This window comes from Halichoerus grypus, chromosome 2 (genome assembly GCF_964656455.1).
Source record: "Halichoerus grypus chromosome 2, mHalGry1.hap1.1, whole genome shotgun sequence".
NCBI classification, from domain to species: Eukaryota; Metazoa; Chordata; class Mammalia; order Carnivora; family Phocidae; genus Halichoerus; species Halichoerus grypus.
Window position 1 is genome coordinate 17,098,564 of NC_135713.1, and position 22,657 is coordinate 17,121,220.

General features: G+C 35.6%; 1 protein-coding gene across 1 annotated transcript in view; it reads right to left on the bottom strand.

The window, feature by feature from the left end:
- Positions 1 to 22,657, bottom strand: part of CDH12 (cadherin 12) — a 986,307-nt gene that overhangs the window by 28,497 nt on the left and 935,153 nt on the right. Inside the window, exon 8 of the mRNA XM_078066589.1 lies at positions 14,043 to 14,296. Within this exon, the coding sequence (XP_077922715.1) occupies positions 14,043 to 14,296 (254 nt within the window). The remainder of the gene's footprint in view (positions 1 to 14,042; positions 14,297 to 22,657) is intronic.

A 22,657-nucleotide genomic window follows, 5' to 3' on the forward strand; every position in this document is an offset into this window, starting at 1 on the left:
ACATTTCCTAGACATTTTCAGAGAAGACATGACCCTGTCCTAAAATGTCTAGATCGTTTTCAGGAGATACGCCCTCCCAGAGTGTAGATCCCATGTTTACTTTAGGTTTGCCATAGTCCACACCCAATCTATGGCTACAGTGATATTTTAACTGCAATTAATCGCCACTGTATAACAATGGACTGTCTAATTTGGCCTCACTCACCAGTGTAAATGAGCAAAACCCTGAAATAGAGAATTTGAATCACCTTATGCTTATCTGGTAAGTAGATGAGATTTAAATTTTAAAAAAATGCGTTTATGATCTATATATGATGAAACAAATGTATAGTTCATATAAGTATGCAGCCGCTGTTGCTAAGAAACCTCTTTTAACAATTGAATAGAAATCAAAAATTAAAGCATTAACCTAATCTGTGCAGACCACTTGACAGAGTACAATTTTATTACTTTTCTGTAAATGAGTTTTCAGAAATGCCTTAAAAAGTTTTCTTCTCTTCATTAGGTAAGCACTCTCCTTAAAATTGTGTCTTTTAATTTGCCTAATAACTTTCTCACAGTTAATGGAAAAGCTAAATTCTCAAACACATTTTGTAAAAAGTACTTGATGGGAGTGAGTTACTCTAAAAGTATTACATCTCATTCCTTAAGCAATAAAGATTAGGAGTAATGATTCAGGTCAAGGTAGGAAATTTTCTTTTGTTAATGTGATAATAATCAAAATCTCTTCCCTCTGTCTTCTTTTAGTCACTGTTTCTTTTGTTTTTGTCTTGGGGAAGACAATTAAATGAAAGTAAATTCAGTTCAATTTATTTCCACATTTTATTGAGAACCTACGCCACATACAGCAACAATTAAGATTATAATTGCTTCATCAAGAATCACAATTACATTTTTTTCTTAGAAATCCTAACATTTCTCTAGAACTTTTTAAATAGTAGTTCCTAGTTTCCTATTAGTTCCTCTTTGTTTTTTGTTTTTTTTTTCCTAATCCTCCTCATTCTAACTTTCCTCTTAGTAAAATTAAGAGTTATAGCATAGATAGTTTAGAGAGCTTCTCTTGCTTGCTTGATGTTAAACTAACCATTTTATAAATTATAATGATTTAATAAAGGCATAACCCTTCTGTCTTCAAATTTTCCTTTTGGACGCACATAATATCATTAAAACACATCTTTTTTTAAATTTTTTTTAATTTTTTATTGTTATGTTAATCCCCATACATTACATCATTAGTTTTAGATATAGTGTTCCATGATTCATTGTTTGTGCATAACACCCAGTGCTCCATGCAGAACGTGCCCTTCTGTGAATTGTGCAAGACTGTTGAATCTCAGATCTGTACCTCTAAAACACATCTTTAAAGAAAGATAAATGCATCATAATCTACAGTTTATTAAAATTATAGTTGTTATATTTTTTCCCTCCAGGTTACTTAAGATTTTTTCTTTTTTTTTTTTAAGATTTTATTTATTTATTTGAGAGCGAGAGACAAAGAGAGCATGAGCGGGGTGGGGGGGGAAGCAGAGAGAGAGGGAGAAGCAGACTCCCCGCTGAGCAGGGAGCCCAATGTGGGACTCAATCCCAGGACCCTGAGATCGTGACCTGAGCCAAAGTCAGATGCTCAATGGACTGAGGCCACCCAGGCACCCCATGATTTTCTCATTTTTTAAGTCCTTTTTAAATAGTCCTATATGATCTTCTGACTTGTATCCATTTATGTATCTGGATGCCAACTTTATCTTCGCCCCAAGTTTTATACCCGGATTTGGGTTTATTCTTCAGAAACTCTGAAGCAGCTTGCTCTAATGGGAAGAAAGTAAAGTTTAGGCAAATATTGATCCAAATTTGGGTTCTGCAGTTAAGAGCTTCACTATTAAACAGGTAGTCTCTGCTTTCTCGTGTATTAAAACATATGGACAGTACTTCATGACTCAGTAAGTGAATAATGTGATCGTCCCTTCACTCATGTTTCTTCCCCTGAAGCCATACCAAATCCCTCCAGGCAGCTTTATTGCTTCCTTATTACAAAATTTTATCTTCGTACTTCTTTTATCTAATTTATCAATTTTAATTGGCATTACAGTCTCTCTCAAACTAATTGTAGCTTGTTTCTAGAGAAAGTTTCTAGAGAGTAGGAAGGATTCATCACCGGGTTTATTGTTCTATCCCTAGCATCTTGTACTTTATGTATGAATTGTATTATTTTATAAGAACATCTGACTGTTGTTGTTAATAATAGCCTGATCACATTTCAAGCACAGAGTTATTTATTTTGTATCTTTGAATATGCAAACATATGAATTTTGAAGTCTTTTTTCAGGTGTCTTTGACAAAACTATTTCTTTTTTTTTTTTTTTTTTTTTAAAGATTTTATTTATTTGACAGAGAGAGGCACAGCGAGAGAGGGAACACAAGCAGGGGGAGTGGGAGAGGGAGAAGCAGGCTTCCTGCAGAGCAGAGAGCCCAATGCAGGGCTTGATCCCAGGAGGCTGGGATCATGACCTGAGCTGAAAGATGCTTAAAGACTGAGCCACCCAGGCACCCCCAAAACTATTTCTTTGAACTGAATCAATTGCCTGTTGTTGCAAGTCACAGTTGGATTTATTTACTCTCTAGTAGCTGTGGCCAAATGTCTCTGAAGAAAGGTACCATTTTAACTAGTCATTTACCATTTAAGACCTGAATATAGACATCATATTTGAAAGACAGCTTTTATTTCCCATTTTTTCCTAATAACTGAGTTTTATCTCCTCCTTGCAATTTGTTTATTCTTTAGCTCATTTACACTCTGAAAATTACTCACGTTCTCCTAACTCGTCAAATACTCTTCTTTTTTTTAAGATTTATTTATTTATCTGAGAGAGAGAGAGCAGGGGGAGCGATAGAGGGAGTGAAAGTCTTAAGGAGACTCCGTGCTGAGTGTGGAGTCCAATGTGGGGCTTGATCTCACAACCCTGAGATCATGACCTGAGCCAAAAACCAAGAGTTGGACACTTAGCCGCTGTGCACCCCAGATGCCCCAATTCATCAAATAGTCTTATAATATTTTCTAAGGAGAGGGTTTCATAACTCTGAAATATTTGAAGTAACTGATCATTTAAAAAAATCAAAATAATGTGAAATTTCAAATAAGTGTGAGAAAAGGCTATTTTCTAAAAGCAATTAAAGAAATCATAGAAAGGAATGAGCTATAAAATGTGTGTAACTTATATGGGGTACTCCTGAGCATTTCAAGATAAAGCAAAGAATTGGAACCAGCAAAAGGTAAACTCAAAAATTCAGTTATAAAGTATATATAAGCAACTTGGATGTTTTGTCATCTTGAGGAGTTAACATGAAACATAGTAAGATAGCTTTCAAAATAATTTATCACCCTAACTAATATCTGGACACTTAGCTATTGAGATTTCCTTGGGTGTATCACTAGAATCACTAATATAAAATTTGTTTAAAAATAAAAGCAAACTCATCATTGACTGTCAAGATCCAATCCACGTAAAAATTAGACCTGTAAATCTGTATTACAGATCCATTGAATTTTGTCAATAAATCCTCAGTTATGTCTAAATCTTATAAGAACTTCATGGTTAAGAAAAATAAAAGGTACTGAATCTCAAATAATAAGATTTTATTTCAATACATAACCCCAAAATGTTAATAAAACAACTGTATAATTTGGTATTTGCTTTTCCAGCTTGACAAATGTCAATATTGTCATAGTTCAATTAAACGTTTTTCAGATTTAGGTGGCGCCTGGATGGCTCAGTCACTTAAGTGTTTGCCTTCAGCTCAGGTCATGATCCTGGGGTCCTGGGATCGAGTCCCGCATCGGCCTCCCTGCTCAGCAGGAAGTCTGCTTCTCTCTCTGCCCCTGCTTCTGCTCTCTCTCTCTCACTCTCTCTTGTGTGTGCATTCTCACTAAATAAATAAAATCTTTTAAAAAATAATAATTTAAACATTTTTCAGATTTAGTTAAAGTTGTTGTAGGGTTTAAATCAGGGAAACATATGTAAAATGTTTAGAATACTTCCAAGTATATAATATGGTCCATAGTTATCATATTTTAAGGATTAAATATTGTATATATTTACTGACTTGTTTTGACTTTCTATCAATTTTAGGGTTTTTTTGTTGTTGTTTTTTTTTTTTGAAAGTTTATAGCAGCTTTATTCATAATGGCCCAAACTGGAAACATCTCACATGCCCATCAATTAGTGAATGTATAAAATACTGTGGAACAGTCCTATAATGAAGTACAACAATAAAAAGGGATAAACCAATGATTCTCATAATATGGATGAATTTTTTTTTTTTTAGGCTGGAGAATTCATTTTTTATTAGTTCAGAGAACCTTGTACGTATGTCTATCAATTTTGTTTAATTACCTACTGAAAACCATGATATTTTAATTATATTTTCAGCAATCTTAAAATTAAAAAGCAACTCAAAAACTTAGGTGAGTATCTCAATTACACTGAAGAAGGGGAGCAATGAGTTTGACTTTTAGAATCTGGATGCTTATAGTTAAATCCTATTCTCATTCTTACTGAAGACATAATTCGATCTTCCTGGGCCTCAGTTTCTCTTTCTGTAAAATAATGTCAGTTGTGATGTTCAAACAAATCCGACCAAAGTGCTCAGCTCAAAGCCAGGAATAAGTTAGTTATTATGATGTCACTGTATGTTGGGTGGCTCAGTTGGTTAAATGTCTGCCTTCGGCTCAGGTCATGATCCCAGGGTCCTGGGATGAAGCTCTGCATCGGGCTCCCTGCTCAGTGGGGGGCCTGCTTCTCCCTCTGCCTCTGCCCTTCCCCCACACCCTGCTCACACCGGTGCTTGAGCGCTCACTCTCTCTCTCTCTCTCTCTCTCTCAAATAATAAATACATAAAATCTTTTAAAAATGATGTCACTATACATTGATAGTTAATTGCCACCAAAGCAAATAAAAGTAAACTTGTCCGTTTGGTACATGTTCTTTGCAGTAGCTCCTATTTTACTGATTGTCAATGGATCGGTCATTTGAGGAAGAAAGCAATGAGTTTATTCACAAAAGATCTTCTCATTCTTCATAGCAAGTTAAGTTCTCAATAAACAACATCTCAAATGAATTATTCTTAATCATTCCATTGGTATAAATTTAGAGGGAATGCTTCTTTCATTTCCAGTGCAATCAGAATAAGCAGGGAATTCTAATAAAGGTGTTGCTTTTCTTTAATGTTGTCAACTACAGAATAGATCCAATAGTAAATGGGATATTCTGGTGGATGAATAATTGGGTAAGAGCATATCTGAAGCTAATATATACTCAACTGGAGGGAGCTTCTGCTCAGTTTCTGGCTAATGGCTACCCAAGCAGATCAAGGAGAGATTACAAACATACAATTCCAGTCACTGATAAAATACAACCTAAAATAGAAATCTGAAAGTAAAATTTACCAAAACTCAACTTTTCTCTTTACCTTTGTTCACATAATTCCATTCCCTTCAATTAAAATAGTTTCTCACCCTCTATTTCATCTCCTTCATCCTTGACTTTAAAGAATTCTTGTATGTTTGGGAGAAAAGTCCTTTATCAGATGTGTCTTTTGCAAATATATATATAAATATAAATATATATATATATATTAAAATTCACATTGTGAATGCTAACAGAAAGATATAAGGTAAGCAGTGCTCAAAAAAGGATTAACTGTTTTATCTTAATGAATATTTTATATAACCTTTTGGTTTATGGATAAAATGTTTTCTCCCAATTGCTATCTGAATATTCAGTATTTTCTAAGAAAACAGGCCATAAATACAAAATTAGTTTGCTCTCTGCTAAATAATAAGAACTAGAATAAAAAGAGTGATTAGAGTTATACAAAATGAGAAACTGGACTCTACATAAGGAGGCATTTTTAAAGATCACTTTAAGAAAAAGAAATAGTGTGTTAGTCTCTTTATCAGAAACTACCTTCCACAAATTACTTCATTAATTCTAAGTGGAGACAACTGACATTTAACAATAGCTAGGACTAAGCACCACTAAAAGATATATTGTCAACTTTTAGATCATTTGAAGGATGCAGGGAAAATAACAGTATGAACAACACACAAAATGTTAAATGAAAAAAATAGACATTTGTGTACAAATGGTAGACATGAGAAGAAAAAGCAGATGGAATCTGTTAATATGGAATATTTCAAAGAAACTCAGGGAAAAAGTAAAAGGAAGTGTGGAATTTAGACACTACAGTAGCAGCTTAATGCATTAATATCTGGGGAGTTTGCCCTATTTAACTTTTTTATTACTGTGATGTGTTTAGGACCCTCAAGAGAATTATTTGTCCAAAGTTGATTTTTGTATGACATCTACTTGCATATGTACTGAAGATATTTTGCTTCCATTAACTCCATTTATAGAAGCTAAGGACTGAGAAACCATTTACAAAAAAAGAAAGAAGGAAGGAAGGAAGGAAGGAAAGGAAGGAAGGAGGGAAGGAAGGAAGGAAGGAAGGAAAGGAAGGAAGGAGGGAAAGAGGGAAGGAGGGAAGGAAGGAAGGAAGGGAAGAAATAAAAGAAAAAGAAAGAAAGAAAGAAAGAAAGAAAGAAAGAAAGAAAGAAAGAAAGAAAGAAGAAAGAAAAGAAAGAAAGAAAGAGAAAGAAAGTATACTCTTAACTGTATTGTGTAAGACAGCAGAGATTAAACCCTAAACACCCAGATCTTCAAACTTTAAAAAAAAAAAAGACATATATATATAAAGATTTATTTATTCATTTCAGAGAGAGTGAGAGAGCAGAGGGAGGGGCAGAGGAAGAGGGAGAGAGCTTGCTGGAGCAGACTCCCCAGTGAGCGCAGAGTCCAACGTGGGGCTCGGTCTCAGGACCCTGAGATCATGACCTGAGCCTAAATCAAGAGCAGGTTGCTTAACTGACTGAGCCACCGAGGCGCCCAAGACCAATTATATTTATATATCAGATCTGTTTATAGTCAATTTGGAAAAATACAAATGCACACATACACATACATATACATTCTACATTTCACTATGTATTAGGATAAATTTACCAAGAGAATCTTAAAATCAAATTAAATTTTGCATGTAGTATGTGAGAGAACAAGGAAATATCCCCAACTCTCAAGTATCTTTTCATTTTCTGCCTTTTGGAGATGGCATTTAAAAAGTGAATACATATTTATTCAATATGCAAAAAATGGTAAGCATCATGATAGGATTCAATATGGTTGATGATTTTAGTGAATATAAAAGATAAGAAAAACACAATATTGGGAGGATGAAGTGAGTTAGAATGGACAAGAAGTACACATATGGTTTTGCCACCTAAGATGGCAGAAGTCTAGGATGAAGGTGATGAAGTATAAGGTGAGGAACTATTTTATGGAGGGAATAGAATTGTGTGAACTAAGGGAAAGAGAAAAGTTGAGTTTCGGTGAATCGCATTGCCAGATATCTTAGTGCTGGTTCTGAGCCGAATATCACATAATGCTATATCTGAATTGTATATGTTTATCAGTGACTTGATTTGCATATCTACAATCTCTCCTTGATCTCTTTGGGTAGTCATTAGCCAGAAACTCAGCAGAAGCTATTCCCAATGAGATAATTGAGTATATGCAAGCTTTTGATATGATCTTCTTAAGTTACTCATCCATCAGAATCTCCTGCTTACAATGGGATCTATCCTGTAGTTGACAATATTAAAGAAAGACAACACCTTTACTAGAAATCCCTGCTTATTCTGATTGCACTGGAAAACAATAGCATTCATAAAACTCAACAATATGAAAACAAACAATTTAAAAATTGGTCAAAATGGGCGCCTGGGTGGCTCAGTTGGTTAAGCGACTGCCTTCGGCTCAGGTCATGATCCTGGAGTCCCAGGATCGAGTCCCGCATCGGGCTCCCTGCTCAGCAGGGAGTCTGCTTCTCCCTCTGACCCTCCCCCCTCTCATGCTCTCTCTCTATCTCATTCTCTCTCTCAAATAAATAAATAAAATCTTTAAAAAAAAAATAAATAAATAAATAAAAAAATAAAAATTGGTCAAAGACCTGAACAACTCATACCAAAGAAGATATACAGATGTCAAATGAGCACATGAAAAGATGTTCCACTAAGCTGTTCAGTCAGCAAATTAAAACAACTATGAGGTACCACTACACACCTTTTAGAATGTCCAAAATTTGGAATACCGAACACCAAATGCTGGCGAGGATGCGAGCATTTCATTGATAATGAAAATGCCAAATGGTACAATCACTTTGGAAGATAGTTTAGTAGCTTTTTACAAATCTAGGCATACTCTTACCATATGGTCCAACAAATGCACTTCTTGGTAATGATGCAAAGGAGCTGAGAATTTATTTCCACATAAAAACCTGCACCTAGATTTTTATACTACTTTATCAGTAATTGCCAAGACTTGAAAGTAATTAAGATGTTCTTTAGTTAGGTGAGTGAACAAATAAACTTTGGTACATCCGGACAACAGAATAGTATTTAGCACTAAAAAGAAGTGACCTATGGGCACGTGGGTGGCTCAATTGTTTAAGTGTCTGACTTCAGCTCAGGTGATGATCGCAGGGTCCTGGGATTGAGTCCCGTGTTGGGCTCCCTGCTTGGCGGGGAGTCTGCTTCTCCCTCCCCCTGCTCATGTTCTCTCTCTCTCTAGCTCTCACTCTCGCTCTCTCTCAAATGAATAAATAAAGTCTTTAAAAAAAAATAAAAATAAAAAAAAGGAAGTGACCTAGTATGCTGTGAAAAGATATGTATGTTATTTATGTATGTTTATGTAATTTATGTATGTTACTAAGAGAAAGATGTTAATCTGAAAAGTTTACATACTGCATGACTCCAGCTATGACATTCTGGAGAAGTCAAACTATAGAAGCAATAAATAGATCAATGGCTTCCAGGGCTTGGCAGGGGTGGGGGTGGGAGAAAGATGACTAGGCAGAGCACAGAGGATTTTTAGTGTAGTGAAAACACTCTACGTGATGTTATAATTATGGATACAGGTCATTATATATTTGTTCAAACCCCCAGAATGTACAGAACCAAGAGTGAATCCTAAGGCAAACTATGGACTTTGAGTGATTATGATGTAGGTTCAGTTGTAACAAATGTACCATCCTGATGGGGGATGTTGGTAATGGGGGAGGCTAGGCATGTGTGGTCGTAAGGGGGCCAGGGGAAATCTCTGTACCTTCTCTCAGTTTTGTTGTAAACTTAAACTGCTCTAAAAGTATTGAAGACGTTAAAATAAAATATTTTATACCAATACTTCATTTAATCCCCACAAAAATCTGCTAAATAAGTGAAAAATAGAGATGAAAAATGTTAAGTGAAAAAAGAGAGATTGTGTACAAATAAGGTAGATAGATATGGGAAGAAAAACTAGATAAACCCTGGTATTATGGAATATTTCAAAGAAATTTAGGGTCAAAGAGAAAGGGAGTGTGGAATTTAGACACTGACGTGGAGGCTGACTGTGTTCATGTCTGAGAGTGAATTATGAATTTTTACTATTAACATTTAAAATAAATTATATATGTTGCTATAGGCTGACACTTGATAAGCCAGGCCTCTCTTTCCTCTCACTCCCTAAGGGTGTTTTATACCTGAGCTCAAATTTCGGCCCAGATAATAAGATTTTTGATGTATTGGAAAGGGCTCGCAAATGAAAATCAGCTACATTGATAGTTTCTTAATCCATGATGAAAAAAATCAATTCCAATTGATTATAGAAAATTTTCCAAAAGTGTGGTGAACAGACCAGATTTGGGATTTAAGTTTAAGCGGGACATAGATAAACACTTCTAGTTTAACAACGAGTCATTAGTTATTTTAAATATCACATTCTACTTATGATAACTCATAATGATTTTCTATTTATTAATCAATTTTAAGTGGTAGGTTTTGGTTAGAAATATCATTACACACAAGAAAGTAACATGAAAAAGGAACTATTCAGTTGTTCTATTAAATTCTGTAATTTTGAACTTATATGTGGTAGTTTATATGCACAAAATAGATTTTACATCGTGTCATCAGTCTCTTATCATCCAATACTTCTTACAGAGATTGAGTTTAGAATTGAATTGTTCACTTTCTCATTTTATACACAAAATAAATTCGATTCAATTTTCTCTTAAAATTCCCAGGATAACGAAGATTTTTATGTCTTTGGAACAAAAGAAACGTGGCACACACTGAGCAAAATTATCCACTGAAATCTCTCTGTAACATGCATCACTCACACCCAAAACAAATATTAATTCTCAATATAACTGAATAGTGCTCACATAGTTGAAATTCTTTTTTTTTTTTTTTTTTTAAGATTTTATTGACTTATTTTTGAGAGAGAGAGAGCAGGGGGAGAGGCAGAGGGAGAGGGAGAGAAGCAGACTCCGAACTGAGCATGGAGCCTGCTGGGGGGCTCTATTTCACAACCCTGAAATCATGACCTGAGCCAAAAGCAAGAATCAGCCACTTGGGACGCCTGGGTGGCTCGGTTGGTTAAGTGTCTGCCTTCCGCTTGGGTAATGATCCCAGAGTCCTGGGATCGAGTCCTGCATTGGGCTCCTTGCTCAGAAGGATCCTGCTTCTCCTTCTGCCTGCCACTCACCCAGCTTGTGCTCTCTCTCTGACAAATAAATAAATAAAATTAAAAAAAAAAAAAAAAAAGAGTCAGATGCTTAACCAACTCAGGCACCCCACATATTTTAAATTTCATTTCTAAACTTAAGAGACTACAGTGGTGAAAATCCCCCAACTCACTGGTAGTGGGCACACTCATTCCACTCATTTGATGCACTAGAAATCATTCCCACGACTTATATAATAAGAGCCAAAGGACATACAGCATTAGAAGAGTAGAAGCAAGAAATCCCTGTATCCAATGGCAAAGGCTAGAAGAGTAAAGGAAACAATAACTAGAAATTAAGCTTGGGACGGGGACTGGACGTGGTGTACACTTGACTCTTGAACAACACGGGTTGGAACTGCATGGTTCACTAATACAGGGGTCTTCTTCTATACAGTACAGTATTGTAAATGTATTTTATCTTCCTTCCAATTCTCTTAATAACATTTTTATTTCTCTGGCTTACTTATTGTGAGAATATGTATATAATCCATATATTATACAAAATACATGTTCATCTGCTGTTTATGTTATCCATTAGGCTTCCGGTCAACAGTAGGCTCTTGGTAGTTAAGGTTTGGAGGAGTCAAGTTATATGCAGATTTTCAACTATGCAGAGGGTCAGTGCCCTGAAACCCCCACATTGTACAAGGGTCAACTGCATTTAGAGCCATTACTTCTAACCTTTCTTGAAAGTTGCTTCAATCTCTGCTTAATGCCACTGCACTCTGGTTCTTTGCTGTGCTCGGTGATAATACAATAATAATATTAATAAAATACCCACTGGCATGGAATAATATAGCCTTAAATTAACACCTCGCATAGCAACCCTGTGAAAAGACAGTTAAACAAAGGAAAACAAAACAAACAAGAGCGTATCTAAACATGTCAAGCAATTTCACATTTTGATGCTTATTTTTCACAACATATTTTTACTATCATTCTTAAGTGAGCCAACATCTTTTCAGACCAAAAAAAAAAAAAAAAAAAAAAAAAAGATGATTCATACCCCATGTTTCCTCAACTGAAATGATTCAAGCTTATTGTTTACTCCAAGGACATGGAAGTAAGATAGCTTTCATGTTGATTCAAAAGCAGCTCTGTTTTTTGACAACCCCTCCCGGGGATCAATTAGATCCATCTGTGTTTACAGCTTTAGTGAGTCAGGCTGCTACCCATTAGAAGTAAGACTAGGGATGTTACTTTATCCAACATAAAGTAGCTCTTGTCAGACACTAGCTTGTGTCTCCCCCCCCAAAAAAAATCAGTCCTGTAATTCAAGAGTATCTCAAGAATGTAGCCTTCCTTCATTCCTCACACCAGGGTCTTAACCCTGAACATGCTGTTATATTTGGAAGTCTGTAACCCTCACCTTACCTTTACCAGGTCGTAGTTTTACTAATAAACTCTCTGATTTTTTTTTTGTTTTTTTACATATTGCATTAAAATAATATTTTATTAATATTTTGACTCTATCATGCTTTTATCAATCTTCAAAGATAGAACATACAGTAAATTAAACAACATAGCATGTTCACTGTGTTCTAAAATTCTCATTATTGAACCATAGAGAGTTTCAATCCATATTTATTTACCTTTTTATTACTTTCTTTACAGCCTTCCATATTTCTTCCATAACTGTTCATATTCTTGAAATTACCTGTAAATCTACTCACCAGGCATTTCCCACTTTCACAATTATCAACAGGACACTCAGGGTCTCAAGTATAGGATTGATGAATGATAACAGGTTAATATATAACAACTACTAATGGAGCTGATTCTTGAGAATGCCCCTACAAACACTGGTAATAAATATGGGTTTCTGGAGTTCAACTGAGAGTGAATCATGTTGTAATATGGACCTGTAGAACAACAACTTGAATCCAATGAGTAAATTAGCCAGCATTCGACCTGACATGTAGGAGCACTCAGTAATTGCCTTTTTCTCTTCTCTTTCCCAAGACAAATGCACTTTTTTAGAGTTCTCTCTTGACCACTGACATGTTTCAAGAAGGGGAATACTCAGATCAGTTTGGGAAATAGATTCAGGTGAATGCAAAGAGCAGAGCCTGCGTGCCCTCAAGTCCTTTCCTGCGATTTTTTCCTATATGCTGTGAATGAATGTGTTGAGGTAACCGCTGAATGATTTATGCACTTTTTATTATTGCCCCATGGCATACAATATTATTAGCTGTGTGTCTATATATTTTCCCTATGTCAATAGCATTTTTGTATTTAAAGCCTACTTATCTTTGTTCTGATTTTCTATATGAAGGTTCAACCCCTTAGTGGTGGAAGATTCAGAACAAATCACGTATTTCTGTCTATCCTCTCTCTCTCTCTCTTTGGTTTCCCAGTACTTGTATACATGTGGGGTGTGGACAGCTAGCAAGGAAATTAAATGTACAGAAGAGATATAGTTGAATCAATAGTAAGTCTCAAAATATGTTGCAGGATCCGGGGCACTTCGGTGGCTCAGTCGGTTAAGTTTCTGACTCCTGATTTTGGCTCAGTTGGTGATCTCAGGGTCATGAGATCGAGCCCCACATCGGGCTCCACATTCAGCATGGAGTCTACCTGTCCCTCTCTTTATGTTCCTCCCGCACCCCACTCCCTCCTCACTTCTCTCTCTCAAATAAATAAATAAAATATTTTTAAAAATATGTTGCAGGATCAATGTATAAGTGAGAGAATGGGAAATCCCAGTGTGTTTCAGAAGTAGTGCAAATGGAATGTATGGGTTTGGGGTAGGAGGAGAGAAAGAGATTATTTTTTTACTCTGTCGATGGCTTTGTTGACTCACTACCCAGTAGCCTTATATCCTTATATCCTTATATCAACAGGAGCTCTTTGTAAAGCCTGCGCTTTGAGCAATTCCTTAATTCATCCTACCCCAGGACTGGCTCTAACTCTTTTCAGCAGCGGACACAATTGTCAGTGAAAATAATGAACTGCAAACTGAAAATGGTAAAACCATCTTTTTCAAACACTAACTTTTGGTAAGAGAAATTTTAGAGTAATTGAAAAATGTATTACATGTCCACTCGTTTTTAGGCACTATGAAAGTATCTTAATATCATTAACCATGGGAAATCATCCTCTGAGACTGTATTACGAAATGCCTTTTATAGATTAAAAAATTGAGCCTGGTTAACTTCAGTGCCAGGTCCAACATCGCACCACCGTCAAACCCTGTTGCAGGGATTGATGGCAGATGTTTTTGTTCAAATCCTATGGCTTTTCACCTAATACTGATCATGCAAAGGCATTGCATTTTCAAGTCTCCTATCACCAAACAAAATCATTCATCCAGGTTTGGGCAGAGCATTTTTTTTTTTTTTTTCCTTTTTCTGACACACAGAAAATAAAAATGTTTCCTTTTCTTACCTAACAGAACTACTGCCTACGTCGAGGTCTTGTGCAGTGACAGCGCCGATGATGGTCCCAACTGGAGTGTCTTCATAAACCTCCATGGTGTAGAGTGGCTTGCTAAAAACCGGGGGTTCCTCCACATCCAGCACGCTGATCTTCACTGTGGCCGTGTCTTTAAAAGGGCCGGCGGAGTGAAATCTGTGGTCAAGGTGAACGTTGGAGGCTTCTACTTTAAAAGTATATGCCTTCTTTGTTTCGAAATCTAATGGCTGTAATGAGGACACATCAAAAATGAAGAGGTACATTCATAGAGAATGTGGCAAAGATGGTGAACATGGTTTCAGAGCATTTGCAATTGTGTTGGTTTCAAAATTTTTAATTAGTGGGTGAGGAAACATTTTCAGAATGACCCACTTGTAGAATATTCTAGGTAACTTGTAGAGATAATCAGTTGCATATATTAAAATGGCATGTATGTACACATACATGCTTAAGAAAGGCTTATTCATTTTATATGAGTAGTTAAAACTGCCCGAGAATTTTAAGGGAAGCATTTTCTAATCTTATACTTTACTGACATCTAGTGGAATTAAGCTGTAATTAAAACACAATAAAATTGAAATTGGATTGTTAAGACCACGTACGTTCCAGTTAAAAATTTGGTATTAACAAAATATTTTTTTTTCTTGGACCACTCTTCTTATCTTGAGAATAATATCATTTTTTATTAAACTTTTTTGAATATTTAGGTCTTTTCATTAAAAAGGGACTATGTCAGGATTTAAAACATACATAGTGGTAATTATACAAAGCATTTCGGTCTCTGGTGTTCTCAGCATTATATATATAATTAGGCACTGTAATGCATCCTCAGGATATTGTACAAATATTTTACTTTGAACATATGTGATCAAATTAAAGAAAACTGTGAAACAGTATTTGGAAGTCATTCGTCCATGAAGTCACTGATTCTCTATTTTAACTTTACTACTACTTCTTTTCACTTTTATGCTAAATATTAGTTTTATGTTCCCAGTAACTGAAAATATTATATTCTGGATATATGGGGTTGCCACGGTGTTTTATATAAACTTTAAGGTCAATGGCTCTGACTTCTAATCACCTATGAAAGACTAAGACAACATGAAATTAACATTAACATAGAGATTTTCAGGGACCTTTAAAAGTTTCTGTTTTCTAAATTAAATCTGTCCGGTATGACTCCAGTGACTTGCTAATTGCTGTGTCAACACATCTGTTTTTTGCTTCAGCACACCTGGGGGAAATAAAGGAGGTATATCTCTCATAAGGACAAGATTGTCATTTTATGCATTTTCTCTGAGGATGAAAAAAGAAAATTAAAAAATCACTGTGAAATCCTCAAAAATTCTGACAATTCCACGGAGTTTATTAGAGCAGTTACACTTCCTAGATATGGCATTTAAGTTTTGTTCACAATAATTTTCATTCAGGGGAATCCATATTTATTTTCCCTGTAATTATTCCCTTATTTGATCTAATTCACCCGATTTTTATTCATGCTTTTATCTGCTTTGCACTCAATGTTTTCTTTTACTTTCCATATTTTTAGTTACTTGCCTCATGCCTATTTACCTATTATATCAATACAATATTGATTTTCTTCCATTTCCTTCTGTTTCCTGTTAGGAATTTTGATTTATCTTTAAGCCAGTAACAGTAAAGAATAATATGTAAACATGCCATGTTTGATATTACAGCTATTGGTTATATGAATAGAAATATAACATCAAGAATTTTTGTAAACTCCAAATGCTCTATGAATGTTAAATAATATAATTTTCCATCATAGTGACCCCTATCTTCTTCTTCTTCTTCTTTTTTTTTTTTTTTTTTTTGGCGACCCCTATCTTCTAAAGTAAGACTATTTTGATTTTAACACCTTGGATCCTTTTGCCTAGAAAGCTAATTGAGCTGTCCTGCCTTATACGTACTCCTTTTTGTGGACCTAGAGTTAACTTCTTAGAATATAGGAGCTAATACCAATTGCTTCCCTTTTCCCTCTCTAGTTTCTCCTAGACATTAGAATGCTCCTGATTATTTTCACAATTCAGAGAATTCTTTCTAGACAAGATCTACATTTTATTTACCTACTCAATTATAACATGCCACACCCACCTGATGGACTTGACTCCCACTTCAAAGTCCATTTCAAGCCCAGAAATGGAAGGAGAATTCTGAAAACTTTTCCACACTTTTTTTTTTGTCCTGATGTCAGGATATCAGACATAGTCTATGCCTTTTATGAACTTCTGACCTTGCATAGCCAGCAAATAATTGGTGGTCAGGGAGTTAAATGAAACTTTTTGTACATACAGATTATTTTGAGACTAAAAACTTATATTGTGCAGTGATCAAAGAACTGGAGAAAATTCTAAGAGAAATGCCATAATAATATCCTAGATGGCCTTACTTCTTCATGAACCTGACCCCTAGGCAATGCCATTTTATAAAACTGAATAGCTCAGAACCAGCAAAGAGAATCAATACTGACCTCTCTCTAGTTGACTTTATCCAAACCATCTGGCTGATTACCCTCTATGTTTGGGGGTTGGGGATGGTGGTGCTGAAGAAGGAAAATTCATCTAACTTTATAACCAACAAAAACTCTAATATCTGAAATAGGTATAGAACAAACAAGATTATTTTTTATTCTTAGAAAATTAATCATAGTCTATGGCAGAATTCCATTATTATGAATTTGAGCTAATTTAGCTCTTCCACAATAAATAGAAATCTTTATAGCATTGCTTGGGGCCCATTTGATTTTATGAACCTTTCTAAAGAAGTAAGAAAATGATTGATTAAAAATAATTTAATTAAGTAACTCCCCGCTCCTAAGGGCGTTTCAAGAAAGGAAAATTAGTAAGAGTAGAATTTGCAGGGAATAATCGACATTGTAGGGAGCTAGACAGTAAGAGATATAACTCTGGAGAAGCAGAATACAATATACTTAATTGTTCTTCAGAGTATCAAGGAGGAATTGGGCAAAGGTCAATTTTTTGCATCTTTATTTTTAGACACTTTCTCAGCTCTGACTTTGCTGAGGTCCAGATCATGGAAAAGTACATAAAATATTAATTGCTAAATGGTGTTTTTCATTTGAAAGAGGAATAAGCAATTTTGGCATAAAATGCAAAACAATAGCTCCCTAGGATCTTTCAGGCCTCAACAAACGTCTAGATAATGCTGAGTGGAAGTGTAGATGTAGATATATTTTGAGGAATTTGAAAAACAACAGCTTTGGTAGAATTCCGAGAGGTCTCCAAGATTTCCATCCCGTGACCTGCACTCTTGTATAATTCCCTTCCCTTGACTGTGTGAGCCACCTGTGAATTGCATCAGATACCACTCCAGGAATTCAAGTTTTATGGAAAAATAAATGATGCAACTGTAATGAAGGGTCTTCATCACGTGATATTGAGTTAACTAAAAGGGAGATTTTAGTTGAGGGGCCGGACCTAATCATGTGAGCTGTTAGAAGAAAGGCAGTACACATAAATGCTCCCTGACTTTGAGAAGTAAACTTGGGAGGGTAGGAGCCACCTGGCAAGTGCCTCAGGGGCGCCTACAGGAGCTGAGACTGAAACATGGCCAGTAACTAGCAAGAAATGCAGACATCTGTCATAAAGCCACAAAGAAATGAACTCTGCCAACAACCATTAAGCTTGGAAAACATCTCTAAGCTTCAAATCAGATCGCACCCCAATATACGTCTTGATGTCAGCCCTAGAGACCCTGAGATTTCAGTGGAGGACCCTTTATGTCATTCTCTGACCCTTGATAGCTGTGTTTTCATCGCTCTTTACTTTTTACTCCACTATATTGCTTCAATTTTTATGATTAACATGTATCTGTATTATTTCGCCAACAGAGGACAGTCATCACTCAACGGAATGTATCCTTTAGTGATAAGACTCTACTTTCTCAACAGTGTAGTAGTTCTTACTAGTCAATCGAAGGGAAAATTTTCAATCAGTGCAAATGAGTGACGGCTGTACCTTTATCCACAACAAGGTAGATGCTTTTCAAGACAAGCAGAAAACAGATTTATACCAGACAGAACCATGATGAAAAGACAAGAGGGATAAGATCTTGTACAATAAGCTCCTTATGCCAGGGTGCACTACAAAGATAAGACTTTCAGATCAAGCATCATCTTAAAGGAAAATTAAGTTTCCCAAAACTTAGTTTGATGATCAACATGGTAATCAATTTATTTATTTGTTCGTAGCACTTTCCATTCCGTAAGAAATTATTCTAAAACTCTACCACTATTCAGATTACATAGTAAATCATCCATAGATGATATCTGCACCTACTTTTTTGATTTATTCAAATCAACTTAAATCCACATTGAATGAATCAAATGTCTGGAGTTGAGAATATGGTGGTTAGCAAGTTAAATTAAGTCCATTTTATCATGAACCTTGTATTATAGACAGGGAGAGCCACAACAAAAAATAAGTACATAATTTTCAGAGAGTGTTAAGACTTATGAGGAAAATGAGATAAAGGGCAGAGGCAACATAATTAAACATAGAGCAAATAGGAAGTGCATTTCTGAGGATGTAATGCTAGGAACTGAAATGAGAAGAACAAGGCGTGGGGAAGTCAGGAGGAAATGAGCCTGATGGAAGGTGAGCAAGGGCAAAATTCCAGAGACATTTTATTCTGCCTTTCAATAAATATTTCTTGAACGTCCTGCCATGTTCCAGACATCATTATCGATGCTGGAACTGAACCAAGCAGACAAAAATCACCACCTGCAAGGAGTTTGCTGTATTCTAGGACTTGATGGACAACAGTAAGAGAATTAAGCAAAATATGTAGCATGTTGGGTGGCAATAAATGCTATGGAAAAATATAAAACTTGGGAGACAGATATGTGTTCTGTGTGTTGGGGGTAGATGGGAAAGTTCGTGTGTATCCTGTCACCATTGAGGAAGGAATTCAGCTCAGCAACTTACTAAAAAGTAGTGAAGTAACTATTTGAGGGGTAAAAGTTGTTACATTATTAGGTGAGAATGCTCGAACAACAAAGGGAAAAAATCAAATGTGATTTTAAAACCAGAATTTTAGTTTTTGAGAAATTTGAACAGCATCTCAGTTTTATAATTAAAATAAATAAATAAAAACAATGGAATGACCAGACAGGAAAGCATTTTCTAAATAAAATTATTAAAGTGAAGAAACATACATTTCATTAAAGTTACCTCTAAATAAATTTGCCACAGAACTATTTATTAGAAATGCATTTAATTTTTCCATGCATAAGTTACACTCTGGGTTTTTGTAGCACTCCAAAATTTTGAGAGTTTTAATGAATTAACTTAAGAATCATGGGCATTATTAGTTCTATGCCCCTATTTTAGTGACAATACCTTTTGGAACAAATTCAGTAACTAATTCAACGACAATTCAGTAAGACAAAACAAAACAAACAAGAATATTGAAAGAAATTCTAGTGTTTCTAGTTGAGGATTTGGGGTAAGAGTTTCCTTAAAAATGAAAAAAGATTGCATTAACTTAAATAAAATACATGTTTTATATGCACACACAGTATATATCATGATTATATAGGGAGGCCAATTATCTCTTGAGCTTCCTCGAATAACCGAACTTACGTTTTACTTCTAACATATATTGTAATAATAGTTACAACAGTTAATAATCTTTTCAAACAAGTACTATAATTTACGGCAAGCTGTGTGATTTTGAAAAAGTTCCCTTTCTTCTCTGAGTTTCTTATTTCTTATTTGTATATAATTTATAAAATATGTTTAACTTTACCTAGTATTGAGAACTAAAAAATAATGCATCATAAATTAAACTGATAAACAACATGAGACATGTGTCCTTTAGTCAACAAAAAATGTAAACACCCTGTATATTTCAAGCATTTCCTTTCTCATGACAACACAAATATAGATATGATAAAGTGCCTTTAGGCAGCTAAAATATAGTAGAAATGATCAGATGTGTTTAAACTATGAATGCTGTATCATAGGTGTTTTGACAGAAATGCTGACATTTGGGAAGGAAATACGAAGTGATCAACTTTGCCCGAGGGACCCATGGAAGTCTCTGATGTGAGGTATGGGAGAAAATTTTTAAAAAGGAAAGAATCAGTTAAGATACTCATGTGGGGCAGTGCCTTCTCTGCAAAAGGAAGAATAGCGTATTTGGTAGAAACTGCAATGAATCTGGTAGAGGTGGAATGTAGCATGTGTATGTGTGCAGGAGATGACAATCGAAAATACACTGTTCGCACTGTAGCTTATGAATGATGGAAACAAAAAAAGGATTTAAGCATGAGAGTAAGATGAACAGAAGGAAGGCTAAGCTAAATGAAGACAAGGTGTCATCCTCCAAGAACAGCCATCGCAGTGGTAGGAGGAATAACCAAGAGTGTGCAAGTCTACCCAGTAGGAGGAGGAAGAGGGAAATTTTAACCCATGTTCAGGAGAAATCGGTGGCCAGGCTTCATGTCCCATTTGACAAGAGGAGGCTGATGGCAACAGAAGCAGCATAAGAAAAAGCCTAGATCTAGGGGTTACGAAATTGGAAAGGAGGTGGAGCTGGAAGGAGAAGATAGGAACAGGAGCGCTTTTGTTGGGAGATGAGAAGGAATTTGACTTTGGTCATTCTGAGTTTGAACAGACTATAGAACATATAGCTTTAAAAGCCTGCGAGGAAGCCACACCAGTCAGAATGGCTAAAATTAACAAGTCAGGAAATGACAGATGTTGGCGGGGATGCGGAGAAAGGGGAACCCTCCTACACTGTTGGTGGGAATGCAAGCTGGTGCAGCCACTCTGGAAAACAGTATGGAGGTTCCTCAAAAAGTGGAAAATAGAGCTACCATACAATCCAGCAATTGCACTACTGGGTATTTACCACAAAGATACAAATGTAGGGATCTGAAGGGGTACGTGCACCCCGATGTTTATAGCAGCAATGCCCACAATAGCCAAACTGCGGAAAGAGCCAAGATGTCCATCAACAGATGAATGGATAAAGAAGATGTGGCATGTATATACAATGGAATATTATGCAGCCATCAAAAGGAATGAGATCTTGCCATTTGCAACGACGTGGATGGAACTGGAGGGTATTATGCTGAGCGAAGTAAGTCAAACAGAGAAAGACGTGTATCAGATGACCTCACTGATATGAGGAATTCTTAATCTCAGGAAACAAACTGAGGATTGCTGGAGTGGGGAGTGGGATGGGAGGGCTGGGGTGACTGGGTGATGGACACTGGGGAGGGTATGTGCTCTGGTAAGGGCTGTGAATTGTGCAAGACTGTTGAATCTCAGATCTGTACCTCTGAAACAAATAATGCAATATATGTTAAGAAAAAAAAAGAAGAAGAAGAAGAAGATAGCAGGAGGGGAAGGATAAAGGGGGGAAATCGGAGGGGGAGACGAACCATGAGAGACGATGGACTCTGAAAAACAAACTGAGGGTTCTAGAGGGGAGGGGGGTGGGAGGATGGGTTAGCCTGGTGATGGGTATTAGGGAGGGCACGTTTTGCATGGAGCACTGGGTGTTATGCACAAACAATGAATCATGGAACACTACATCTAAAACTTATGATGTAATGTATGGTGATTAACATAACAATAAAAAATTAAAAAAACACATCAATAGATTCTAAACTTTAAAAAAATTAAAAAATAAATAATAAATAAAAATAAAAGCCTGCGAGGAAGCAAAACAATCTACTTTGGTAATTTCAGTTTGGGAGTTAGTTTAGAGTTTATGAGACTGGCGAAGTTAGGTAAGATGTTTAAAAGAGGTGATGACAAATATTTACAAAAACAGGGACATAATATTTACAGAAACAGATAAAGAACATCACTTACTTTTCTTTAAGCTTATGCCTGCATGCAGACTGGCTAAAAATAGGAGAGTTTAAACCTAAGAAATCAAGGTGTATGTTTGCTTACAATAACTAAGTTATTGAATTTTTTTTTTCATTTTTTTCCCCTTAGAGTTATTCAAAAATTAACCACATGATGGTGCTCTCCTACCAAATCATTTGGTGTGAATTTCTTTCCTGGCCATTTAACTGCAAAAAGAAAAAAAAGGCCATTTTACTAACAGGGCATAAGTAACATATGAATGGTTCCATGGGATCGGCTGAGAGCTTAGCCTTTTTACTAGAAAATCCTGGTGAAGAATAAAGCATTTTCTTTCTTTTTCTTTATTTTTTTTTTTAAGAAAAAAAGGAATTCTGCTTTGGATTCAGTGTGATGACTGTTATGTTTATTTGGGATGAAATAATATTTCCAAGTCCCATCAAATAGTAAGAATTCTTCTTTAAATCAAGAAGTTTTACTTATTTAAAAATAAAGAAATCACTTCATCATTCTTTACTTTAAACTTATGATATCTTTATTAACTAATTAGCAATAGATATTTTTTGTAGAAATGGTAGAGAACTGTTTGAAAAATTATGCAAGATAATAAAATTGTCCTTTTGCACAACTTAAATATTCACCCCCCTATTTTAATTGCTTTAATTTCTTAATAGTGACAAGAAAAATACAGTGCTTCTATAAATATATTTCTATTTTCAGTCC